The 13,501-nt window shown below is 40.7% G+C and overlaps 1 protein-coding gene across 3 annotated transcripts in view; it reads right to left on the reverse strand.

The window, feature by feature from the left end:
* LOC117476681 (calcium/calmodulin-dependent protein kinase type II subunit beta) overlaps positions 1 to 10,421 on the reverse strand; it is a 42,726-nt gene extending 32,305 nt beyond the window's left edge. For 2 of the 3 annotated variants that reach the window (XM_034123370.1, XM_034123367.1), the window contains exons 1-5: positions 10,312 to 10,421; positions 6,568 to 6,662; positions 4,889 to 4,948; positions 3,954 to 4,008; positions 3,073 to 3,138 (exon numbers count right to left, since the gene is read on the reverse strand). In XM_034123370.1, the coding sequence (XP_033979261.1) occupies positions 3,073 to 3,138; positions 3,954 to 4,008; positions 4,889 to 4,948; positions 6,568 to 6,662; positions 10,312 to 10,373 (338 nt within the window). In that variant the 5' untranslated portion in view covers positions 10,374 to 10,421. Of the gene's footprint in view, positions 1 to 335; positions 409 to 3,072; positions 3,139 to 3,953; positions 4,009 to 4,888; positions 4,949 to 6,567; positions 6,663 to 10,311 lie in introns of all 3 variants that reach the window. The other variant, XM_034123368.1, reaches the window with a different exon arrangement.
* Positions 10,422 to 13,501: the final 3,080 nt, after the last annotated feature.

Raw genomic sequence — 13,501 nt, forward strand, 5'->3', positions numbered from 1 at the left:
TATCCGATAGTCTCCTCTATCTCTCTCTCTATCTCTCTCTCATCTCTCTCTCTCTCTCTCTCTCTCTCTCTCCTCTCTCTCTCTCTCCCTCTCCTCTCCTCTCTCTCTCTCCCTCTCTCTCTCTCTCTCTCCCTGCTTGAGCCCACAGGAGATCACAATTCTAGTTCAGGCCGTCTTAAATAGTGCAACAAGAGTCCCAAAGCAAAAAAACCTGGAGACGGGCAGACGCGCAATAAGAGTCAGACAGCAGGCACAGGCATTTGAAAATCACAGGCAGGAATAACACAAGCATGGAGGCAACCCTTACACAATGAGACACGCGCGCACACACACACCTTGAGGTCCCTGTGCACTATTTCATGTTGGTGGGTGTAAGACACACTGTCTAAGATCTGATGGATACAGTGACTGCGGAGACAAAACAACAGGGTGAGGAGCAGATAGGAGGGAACACAGGAAGGAAAGGAAGCACAGTTAAACAGAGAAGAGCAGGGAACATCTGACAGCAGGAGGTTGTTTTCAGGAACAGACATTTATACGGTCAGTTCACCAAAATAACACAGATATCTTATTCAGATTGTTTAGATGTAGTTTTACGAAGATTTGAGAGAATTTTCTCAACATGGCACCAAGCATTGGCAGCATGCAACTCTTTTCTAATGCCTGCTTTTAATATCTTGTCCGGATACAGTACAGGTTTATTTCCCATCAGATTTGACTCATCCTTGGAATCATCACATTTCAACTAGTTTCTGTATGACTGCAGTTGAAGCACTTCAATGACAAATGCTATGTCTTTCAAAGTAAATATAAACCATCTTCACTATGCTAACTATTGTAATTAGCACGCAACACTAGGTGCAGCTGAGGCTGATGGGAATGAATGTCATTTTCTACTTGTTTATACTACTACTTCATTTATACCAAATCAAATTTTAATTGTGACCTGGCATGAAGTTAAAGTACCATCAAAGATGTATAACTCATGCTGAGGATGTCTGAACGAAATGTCACGGCAATCTTTTAAATCGTTTCCTCCAAACCAAGAAACCAAGAAAGACAACCTCATTGTGGCTAAAAGTCAGGTGATCCCAAGTTAGTAGGTTTTGAACATGTACAGACATGTTTATGGTTATTCATCTGATTAAGTCTTAACCAAGTAAATTATCGACATTATCTCGAGCTGCTTTTGCTAAATACTCAACTCAGCAGGTGCCTGCTACTCTCGATAATCCACAGACTTCACCGTCAACAGTTTTATTGTAACTACTTAACACTGAATAAATAGTCCCTTGGGATTATCCCGAATAATTGGGACACTAATGTGGAAAGACACACTGCTGCCAGTGCTAAGAAACGTTGTTTTATTGCTGTGAGTCGCACAGACTAAACAACACACTCCTCCACAGTATTGGCATGCAGGCAGACATCTAAGGGACACACATCTCAAAACCTGGACGCATAAGACCAGCACTCTCCATATGGCGCGATATTAACCGTGAGAAAATATGTTTTATGTCATTTGGGTGAACCTGCCCTTTAACGGGGTGGAGAAAGGAGGGAAGGGACGGAGTGACGGGGTGCAGATGGAGTACAGAGAGGAAACTGTCAGTGAGATACTGCCATGCGAATCACACACCCACACACAAACACATTGAGTGACACACACACAAACACACATGTAATTTATGCAAAGAAACAAGGAAGATGAGAGGGGCAAAAAGAAAATAATCAGGAATGTAGAGTACAGAGGAGAAAACATAGATACTGAAAACAATTTAGATGATTATCAGGGCTCTTGTGTTATTGTGGTTGCATAGTGCCCTACTTTTACACTGGAAATGTAGTATGTAACCACTGATGAATGGTGAACTGGTGAATACAAACAACAGTCCTGGTGTCAGTGTAATTCATCAAACATCAATTACGTTTCATTTTTTATCTTCAATATCCTTTCAATTCACTTAAATTGATTTCAGGCTTTCATTAAAGAGTTGAAAATTCCCTGCGTTGTGGATTTGTGAGTTTTGTACCAACAATAAATACTATTTCTAATTTGGTTTTGAACTGTAGTGTTAAAGTGTATTCACACTGGTAAAGTAACACATCATATGTTTTCTATGCAGTAAAGTATCTAAGTAGATTTACCAAGTACTGTAATTAAGTACAATTTGGAAGTACTTTACTTGAGTATTTAAATGTTTTGCTACTTTCTACTTCTACTTCACGACAAGCCAGACTTTTACTACAGTACAAGATCTGAATAATTGACATGGAAAAAAGCACTGAACCAAACTATGCTTTTTATCCTTTTTGAAGGCACTTCTTAAAATAAATGAACCAACACCTGTTCGACTGATATTCCCTGGAGTCCACTAAAAAACTGAAACATGATTTAGTCAAATGAATTAAACGGAGATGGCGGAGATGTTCTTTGCAAATGCATTTTCCCCGTGGAGGTTTGGTGGTTATTATCATGTGCTTGAATACTGGTCTACAACCTATGCTGCATCATGTTGATGTTGACAGTATTACATAAAAAAAGGAACTCTAAAGCCCTACATAGGACAACAGATGGGGTGATGAAAAGGAGAAGACGGATGAGGAGTGAGAGATTTTATTATTATGTAAAAAGAGCCTCAACATCTTTTCCTCTTTTTACTGCATCTCTCAGTCTCTCGTTTTTTCTCTCCTCCTTTTAATATTTCCATCCCCTCCGCTCCTTCTCTCTGTTGCCTCCACAAACCGCCTCCACAGTCAAATTGATTTAAGTCTACCTCCTGAGGGGGGGTTGCGGCGTGGGCGTGTGTGCATTTTGTGCATGTGTATGTTTCCCCTCTGACTGTAAATTCGGACTCTGGGGAAAACACTCCAACCTCCATATCTATTCAGTCCACAGAAAAATGCGCATCGAGGTATTATCCATCTGAACTAGAAGACTGAATACACCAACAAGAAAGTCGAGCCGAAATCTCAGGGCTGCGGGAGGACTGCAGAGGCAGAGACACATGAAGGGGGGGAAGAGGGGGAGACAGGGGGAGACATGAGAGTCGTCGGGTGTTTGGTGTGTACCTGGCATCTGCTTCACTGTAGTACTCTCTCGCCACAATGTCCTCAAAAAGCTCCCCGCCTGTCACCCTGAGAAATGTAAAGAATACGGTTAAAGCGGCAGATTACATACACACACACACACACACACACACACACACACACACACACACACACACACACACACACATACACACACACACACACACACACACACACACACACACACACACACACACACACACACACACACACACACACACACACACACACACACACACACACACACACACACACACGCACACACACACACACGCACACATGCACACACAAGCACACACAGGAGGGGGATGTCCTCATTAGGGGGAAACCCCGGCTGCAGGATTCACTCTGACTGGGTTGCCATGGAGACTGGCTCCAGTGCGGGGGAGTTTGTGTGTGTGTGTGTGTGTGTGTGTGTGTGTGTGTGTGTGTGTGTGTGTGTGTGTGTGTGTGTGTGTGTGTGTGTGTGTGTGTGTGTGTGTGTGTGTGTGTGTGTGTGTGTGTGTGTGTGTGTGTTGTTTGTGTAAGCCGCAAGGATGGAGGTAGGGAGGAGGGGAGGAGCGGTGGACTGTTATGTAATGGGGGGAACTGCCTTGGAAGCGAGGAGGGGATGAGGAGGGGATGAGGAGGGGAGAAGAAGACGAAGAAGATGAAGAACGAGGAATGCGGATTTAAAGAAATAAGTAAAGAGGAGACAGATGCAGCAAGGGATGAGAGGAAGGGAGTGGAACATGAAGCACCAGGGGAGAGGAAGGAGGAGGAGGAGGAGGAGGGAGAGCAGAGCAGTACAGCAGAGAAAGAGAAGAAGAAGAGGCTGGGAGGAGGAAGGCAGGAAGGACATAAGGAGAGAGGAAATAACTCACAGGTCGAAGAGGAGATAGTGGAAGCCTTCCTCTGAGATGCTGTCATGGAGACGAACTGCAGTAGGCAAAGAGAAATAGACATTAAAGATTAAAGAGGACAAATGATGTCTGTTTTCACCTTCATATTAGTAATGGTGTTTCTACTGGGACATGTCTCCATGCTTTAATGTTCAAAAAGCTCTTTCTTTTTCTCATACTGCCTGTAAACCCACTACAGGAAAGAGAGAAACCCCAAAAAGCACAATAGGGCCCCTTTAAGGCATCAAATAATCATATCATTTTCTCTAGGAATGATTCATCTTCCTATCTTTTGATGAAATGCTCAGACTTTGTTCATTTCGTCACAAAGGACAGTATGGAGAGATTCTAGATTTTTCTTTGCAGTAGAAAACAATGCAAAGACCAAAAGTAGTGATGCACAACTGGGCAAAGTCCCTGGATCATAGGGGGAAATGCAGACCAATGGTGAATGGTGCTGATCAAAGATGCTGCTAAAAGTTTGAATAAAGAAGCAGCAGCATTGCAGAGCTGAGTCATGTTATGTGTTATGTAGTTCTTCCTTTAGGGGAGAAGAATGTTTGTTTTTCCGTTTGAATATGTTTTTGTCTTTCAGAAAGCAAGGTTAAGCAAACTAGTCCCAATACAATATAATACAAAAAGTATTAATACCAGCTTATTTTTACAAAAGGGAAAATAACTGTATCAGTCTCCTCCTTGTACGTATTATTTACAAACTCCTAATGAAGCTAATTATTTAATTGAGTAGTTTCCATTGCAGGATAGTGACAAAACAAACAATGAATGTGCAGTTTACTTATTTAATTGATCAGTGATTTATCAAGAGCCATCTTGTCTTGCTTTGTTTTCAAGGGTCATAAGGTCAGAAAAGGTCAAGAACCACTAATCTGAGGCACCACTTAAAATAGAATACTTACCGATGTTGGAGTGCTTGAGCAATCTGCAGATCCGGGCTTCTCTCTCCAGTTTCTGATGATCTACAAGAGAGGCAGACTTTAGGATGTAGAGAAACATCTCAGATTGATATCTGCAAACGGACATTACAAGAGACTACAGATGCAAATGGTTTCTTTACAAATGTGTCAATGATATCAAATACTCTATATTGTAATGAAACTAACTTTAAGTTTATACTGATATTGAAAAGGTAACTTTCTCAAGGTGGCTGGCAAGGGTGATGAAAAACACAGCACACCACACACACACACACACACACACACACACACACACACACACACACACACACACACATACACACACACACACACACACACACACACACACACACACACACACACACACACACACACACACACACACACACGACCTTCATACACAGATGCCCTCAGCCTCAGGGCTACATTTGTCCCAGATGCCCATTTAACCTCTCATTCCAGAAAGAGGAGAGGAGAGGAGGAAGGAGAGGAGGAGAGATCAGAGGAGATGAAATGATGATATGATGAGAGTTCTAGGAGAAAAGGCAGCAAGAGGAAATAATATCAATGGAAACAAAAAAAGAAATGTATGAGGTGGATGAAATGAGATGAGATAAAGGAACATTGATAGTAGAAGAAAGGGAATGAGGAGAAGAGGAAGAGGAGTTGAGGTGACAAGGTGAGAGGTGAAAGACAAGAGATGAGGAAACAACACTTATATGAGAGGATATATGGGAGTGGAGGAAACAAGGGAACAAGTGAGGAAAACATGTGTGTAGGTGTACAGCAGGAAAAGAGCAGAGGAGAGGAGAGGAAGCCAAATCAAATGTAACAGTGGGGAGAGGAAAGGAAAGGAGAAAAGGAAAGGAAACTGAGGAAAAAGGAGGAAGGGTGGCAGGTTGAGTGGAGTGCTGATATTATATGAGTTTGATCCAAGTGTCCTCTGTCTGGTTTCTATTTGATTGACAGCTCTACAGCGATTACTGCAGGTCAGACACAGACCTCAGATCAGTGTCAATCATGTACAAACTCAAATGATTGAGTGATCTGACCTCAAAGGAGGAAACAGAGAGGCAAGAGACAAGCTTATTAAAAAGGTGGTGTGAGACTGATGCTACCACCTGCAATCTCATTTCTTTTCTGTACACCATTGTTGCTATTTGTAGAGGATTTCTGGGGCGTTTTTTTATAGTATTTGATCAGAATTATAATGGGAGACAAAGACAGGATGACATAACGTCTAAATAGCTGCAAATAGCATTATAAAGAGACACTATTTGCACATTCTGTCACAATCATCACAACAATATAATGTAGAGATCAAGTTAAAACTCAAGATTTTATCCTGAGTAATTACATTTCTGACGTCCTCTTAAATGCTCAGATCGTTTGTCTGTTGTGGATTTATCCGACTGAAACTGTTATCTGCATCTCTATTTCCTTTTCTCTCGTTCTCTCGGAGGAACAGACGTGGAGACTTCACACACTGGAATCAAACACTTGCTAAAATATGCGAATGTGAGCTAGATCTAGGACATACACACACATACAAATCAGTACGAAAACACCCATCATTCCTCTCTGCTTCTTCATATCCTTTACGAGCCACTGGAAAAAAAAACTCAACACATGTTAGCGCTCTGTTAATGACTTCCTCTCACCTCTGGCCGAGAGCTTTTTGGTGTTGATGATTTTGGCGGCATACTCTTGGCCTGAACAGAGTTTGACACAGCGGCGCACCACTGAAAAGGCCCCCCTGGGAAACAAAGACAGGGGACAAGAAGAAGCGACGGGTCAGCGGCCATTTACGCTTTGTCAGCATCAAACAGGCATCTCGGCTATCAGATTGACCTCCTAGTTGTCTTGGACTTCTCTCTGCCTTCAAATCACTCTGATCTGCATGCATGACATACACGAATCTGGGTTGTAGGCAGCAGTAGAAAAGAAGCCAGTGGTGGAATAAATACTCAGATCTTTTTCGTCAATACTATACTGTAGAAATACTCTGTTACAAGTCCAAATCCTGCATTCAATTCAATGTTTGCTTAAGTAAAAGAACAAAAGGCATCAAAACGTACATCACAGTTGCAGCTGGTAAAGGTTGAACCCATTTGATTATATACTACTAGTATGTTTCTTAACGTATAATAAAACATCATCATTTATCAGTTGTCTTTCCATCTGAATCTGAAGCTACCTATACAAAAGTAAAATCCACAAAATTATAAAGTAACATAACATGAAAATACACAAGTATAGCAAAAGTACATCGAAATTGTACTTAACATAAGTAAGTGAATGTACCTAAATTCCACCACTGCTAGTCCCCATTGCTGTAGAAGCAATTTAAAATCACATTTTACACAACAATCATGTCCAGGATTTCTCATTTTATGCTAGCTTGCCAAGAAATAGGTGTGGAACCGGTTATAAAATAAAAATAAAGGTTATAATCTACAAAACTTAAAATTCTGTTCAGTTTGAACAGAAAGCTTTATGTTCTGATCAGTGATGCTAATCAGCCGCTCCACTTCAAGAAAGAAAACAGAAAGTAAAAGCTGGAAGCCTCTGCTCCATAAATTCAATGTTGTGCCAATAATGGGCTGCCAACACGCATCTCTTCCTAGCTTGGCACTAGGCTTTCGAAATTCAATTTTCACATATTTATTCTGATTAAAATGTAAAGAAATATGACTAAATCAGAAGCTAACAAGTCATGTTTGCTGCGATGTACGTTAGCTACTGTACTTGGCTATTAGCGGAGCTGAATTTACGTTAATGTTAAATGCCAAAACCAAATTCAGACAGGTTGAGATTAACTTTCCCAATGATACAAGAAAAATATGCAGCATAAATACAGTGAGGTACTTTCTTTTGCTGTTGAAACTCTTATTAACATCCATTCAACAGTGCACCCTGTTGTCAAAGTATCCTTCTTTTCCTCATGACTCAGACTTACATATAATAATCTTTGAGGTGAGCAATATCAAACAGCATGAAGAAGAAGAAGAAGCACTGAGGAGAAGAACTGTAAGTGTGCTTTCTTGAGGGTTTTTAGGGACACATTTCCTCATCAAACCAAAAGGAGACAAACAGAAATAACCACCTCTGTCACTTCTCAGAGCTAATTTTACCTCACCTCAGTATTGTTACGCAATGAAACACACTCCCCTCAGAGCCCCTGCCTCTCACCAGCACTCCAACGTGAATACATTATCAGGAGGCCGGGTGACTAAGCATGACACTCGCTAACACTCCTGCCGTGTGCTGGGAGAGAAAGGGGGGCTCCAGCATGACAGGTCACCTGCAGGTGGGAGTCAGGAGGGTCTGCATCAGACTATAACAACCCTCTGATTTAGACTCTTTACGCCTTTTTTATTGGTAAATGACAAAACATGCAGGTGGCCATAAATGAAAGAGAATATGTGTAATATATCCAGAAAAAAAGGATATCTATCAGAGATGAGAGAGGAAGATTATGTTTGATCTTGAAAACTAATATAATAATAAGCTGTTCTCATTTCACAATTTAGCCGTTACATGTGGTTGAAATCTCAAGACAAAGACAAGTGAGTACTGTAATTTAGGATAATTATATCAAGTTTGAGTCATAGCATAATGTTAATAATTGTCAGTCTATCTGATTTATAATTATGCAACATACTATTTTACGTCTCGTATTGTCGCTGAAAGATCTTGATAGCAAAGCCTCAATTGATTCAATACATCCTTCAAGATGCTTTGAATTTGATTGGCAGATTACAGCTTCAGCAATTAGCCGAGTAATGGCAGCTCTACCAACTCCTGAGTGAATTATCTGTCTCTTTAGCGGCTAAAAGCTCCACTATGTTCCTCCTTAATCTCTCAGTGTGTCTGTCTGCTGATGGCTGCTGAGCAGGTAGTGTGCATTACAAAGGCTCTTTAGTCCTTTTTCTCTCAAAGTGACGCTATGAGATCAGGGAGAGTGAACCAGAACAGTAAAGCTGCTTCTTTCGCCTCAAAGTGACCAACACATATCCATTGTTTTGCAGGTTATAAATGTCAATAATGAGTCTGACAAACATTGCAGCGCTGACTTGGTGGAGTTGTAAGAATACATTTGCCATATTGATTCAAATCCAAATATTCCAAATGTACATGTAACCCATTTGTGTATCTTCAAGAAACACAGAACATGTTAACAATTAGTCAGCTGCGGAACTAGAGCTTTTTTCTTAATAAATGACTAATTAATCAATTAACCAAAAATAGTTGCTGATTGGTTTTTGGTAAATCGCCTAATTATTACTTCAATTGTAACATAACGCCAAACCCTGACTCTTAACACTTATCTCAACATCCTTCTGTCTTAACATCTGCATTACACAAACACACACACATACACACACACAATAAAAAGGGAGAGCACCAGAAAATCAGTAATGAGGTTCCGTTATCAGTGAGGGCAGCTGCTGCTACTACAGCATCTCCATTGTCTTTAACTTATCACATCTGAAACACACACACACACACACACACACACACACACACACACACACACACACACACACACACACACACACACACACACACACACAACACACACACACACACACACACACACACACACACACACACACACACACACACACACACACACACACACACACAGAGAGATCTCAGCTTTCACCAAAGACCACTAAGCAGAAACTGAAGCGTCCACACTGGAGCTGAAAGTATACCCGGCGCTGAGCTGTGGAATAAATGTTCCTGTGAGGCAGAGAGATCCTCGCTACCCACGCACAGCCTGACAGAGACATGGAGTCCACGTTGCATCTACCCACTGTGGCACCCATCGCCTCTCCAGTCTCTCTCAATTTGTCTGCATGCTATTAGGGGCCACACATCAATAAATATCTCAATTTCTCTCCTTTCTTTATCACAGGATCATTAGATTATCAGATGAGGCAGCAGCAGTCCTATTCTCTGACTTCTCCTCTAAGCTGGGTGCCACTGTGATTAAAGCCAGCTGATGATGAGGCAGCTTAATACCGACACATCAGCTCCTTCCTGATATTAGGCCTATTTGTCCCTAATTTGAGCCCTTGGGCACTGAGGGGAGGAGGGGGGGAGGGGGGTGTTCCCAGAAGTGTCCCCTCATTCAGCTCCATCCTCATGCACAATCCAAATACCTGCATTTAAAGAAGCCTTTTGAGGTCAAACATAAATAATAAAAAAGTCATGCATTGAGATATCATCATAATTTAAGGTTTTTGGAGATGTATAGGAGAGCTCCGGACCAGCGTGCGTTTTGTTGTGAAGGGATGGAGCCGCATCCATCCCCGCAGATGTGCAGAGCTCCATCCCTCAGCGTCAGGCTGCATGCAGGAGACTCAGAAAAAAGCGTAATGGAAACAGCGGCTTACTTGCCAAGCTCCTCGTAAAGCTGGAATTCGTCTGTAAAACGCGTACAAGTAGTGGCTGCCATGATGTCTCCCCTCCTCGGACGGGTGCGGGTGCTCAGTCCGAAATGCACGGTGTGTCGCTGCGGAAGGGAGGACCTCAGCTCTCAGGCTCCGCCCACCTCAAACCTCCGGACGGCTGAGTGGTTCAGCTGCAGCCTGGCACACACACACACTCACACTTACACAGGGCCGTCCCTGGCCAACTTGGGGCCCCAAGCGACATTGTGAGATGAGCCCCCCCCCCCAAACGACAGGAGTGAAACAATTTTTTTGGAAACAACGTACTTTGCAAATATAATTCCTGTTTATTATTATTATCATCAAAACAGTTACTTTTTTATATAACGTGAGGTAAATGGTAAATGTGCATGTATGTCGTTCAGTATGCGTTAAACTACTTCTACTAATAATAATAATCATAATCAATTCAATAATATAAATACTATATTATTTTATTATAATATAAATACTATATTATTTTATTATAATATAAATACTATATTATTTTATTATAATATAGTCAAGACAACATGCTTATTACATGCACAAAAACTGATATTTCTTAAATCTGTATTCAAATGTTCCCTCTGTCAGCAATGTATCAACAACTACACACACATTTCTATCAGTATTTCTCTGTGTTGTGGTTGACATGATGATGACTGTTAGGAGTTAAGGGGAGAGGCTGAGCATCACCATGAAATGTGAAAATTAACATAAAAATGAATAAAAGGGGGAGAAATGCTCCATGTTTTTTAGGCTGTAAACTTTAACTGTTATGTAAGCCAACTAGACAGACAGTTTATCACTCTTCTTGCGCAGAGAGCTGCGCACAAGCCGAGCTCATAAGCCGAGGCCCCCTGCGTGAGGCCCCCTGCGCAATGTGAGGCCCCATGCAGCCTGCATGATCGGCCTGGGACGGCCCTGCACTTACACACACACTGACACTAACACACACACACAGCTTAGCTCGATGGGTTGGCAGTGAGCTCTGAGGAAAGACTCTTTAAACTGGAAATGTGAGCTCAACACATGACGTGTTCCTCTGGGTGGAGAAAAAGGGAAATGTACAAAAAAATCAAAATCAAAGGCAGATTTAATGCCATTTGATTACCAGAGGTGGGATGCAACTAAGTATTTACTCAAGTAGTGTACCTAAGTATTTCTATTGTATGCTACTTTGTACTTCTACTCCATTTAAAAGGGCAAATAATGTCATTTTACTCCACTACATTTATTTAACAGCTTCAGCTATATTTATAACAAAATGCAGCATCTCTAAAAATTAAACTCCTGGATAATTCTTTACATATTTTACAAAAAGTCACAACAGTAAAATGTACTTGATGCAACAGTTATCTTGTAATGTCACATATATAAATATAACTAAAAAGGCCCTTTTCCTGCACAATAGTTTTTCACTTTTACATAAGTACGATTTCAGCTCTTTTTTTCTCGTAATGAAGTATTTTCACAATAATGTATTTGTACTTTTACTCAAGTAAAGCATCTGAATACTTCATCCAGCACTGGTGAAGATTTGAAATCCTATAATGAAGAGATCCCCTGCAGCTGATAATGACATCACTTCTGCTGCCTGTCTGAACCTCGTTAATAAGGGAGGAAATTAAAAGCTGCAGATCATATTTTCACAGAGGAATTCAGTAATAACAGGGGGCTTGTTTTATTAACAGTTTTAATTAGGCAGGGTCAAATAGTTGGTGTTGCCCCCCCCCCCCTGGCCTGTGTGCGTGTTAGCCAAAACATTCCATCGAGTACAGACAGCTGATTTTGAACTACTGCTTTAAAAATAAAACTTCATTTAGAATATGGAACCTGTAGGCAATATATAAACTAAATTGTATAGCCCAGTTACTAACATTAGATTATTTTGACTGGGAGTTTTGAATTTGAACATTTTGGGAAATATACTTTTTGACTTTTTATGGCAAAAGCTAAATGAAAAGATGTATTATATGCTAAATGAAAACACTTTAGGAACTCACTGCATCTGGACAAGAAATAGTATTTTTTTACGTTTATCGTATTTAAAAAAAAAAGATATGCAACATATTTTGCCAAAATCAATTCATTTAAATTAGATTGCAGCAATCAGTGGAGTTGCTTCTTTGATATCATGGCTTAACTCAAGAGGGGAGTGTATTGGCAATTGCAAGCGCTGTAGAGGATGCCAAGTTGTGTTAGAATATGGAAAGTAAACTCGAGGAGGTTGTTACATTTCTTTCGGACAGGCCGATGAAAGGAACGCATGTAAGAGGGAAAGATCTGATCTTTACAGTATCTAACAATGTCTAACAATGTCAGTCACAACGCTCCTTTTTGCTTCCAGCTGAGAAGATACAAGGCTCTCATTAAATGTACTCCACTCTATCTTTCCATCTCCCTTTTACCCCCCATCCCTTCAGCACAATATCAACTCATTCTTTCCATGTGGAAAGTGGAAAGATGGATTATAGATAATACACAAATCTAATTGTGAAGGCATTGTAGCACTATCCAGAGTTCAATTAGAGGGATGCAGAAGACGACTGGAATCAAAAAAGCTAAAAGCATTGATTTACCTTGAACCGAGTGATGCTGGGAGAATCTTTATATCAAGCTCAAACTATTGTTAGTTTCCAAAGTGAGAAGGAACACATTGATGCGTTAAAGAGAGTGGTCGGACTCCATGAAAGAAAAAGAAAGATGCGCAAAGGAAAATAGTCATTATACGAGGTCAGATAATCAAAATGGGCAGAATACCTATGATAGAGTCTACTTTAGAAAACATTTAATACTTGCTAAATAAAATGAATGAGGGTTTTAATTGGCAAATGTTTTTTCTTTGGTTATGAGTCAGCTAATCCAGTGAAACAGTCAAATAACCTGATAATAACTTGTGGGAAAGACAGTCCTTTTCCATATTGTAATATTGTATATCTGCTATTCTTTTCTGAATAAGTACAACATCATAGACTTATATGAAGAAAAAGGAAAAGTCTGAACCGGTAACGAGATGAAGAGAAGGTGAAAAACACGAGTCCTTGCTAAACTCTTCAGGTGGACAGGAACAGATTCACCGAGGGACAAGATCTCAGTTTACATTCTTCTTTTTTCATGAAACATTTCTATTTGTACCAAAAACCTGGTT

Source organism: Trematomus bernacchii, unplaced genomic scaffold (assembly GCF_902827165.1).
Source record: "Trematomus bernacchii unplaced genomic scaffold, fTreBer1.1, whole genome shotgun sequence".
Taxonomy (NCBI): domain Eukaryota; kingdom Metazoa; phylum Chordata; class Actinopteri; order Perciformes; family Nototheniidae; genus Trematomus; species Trematomus bernacchii.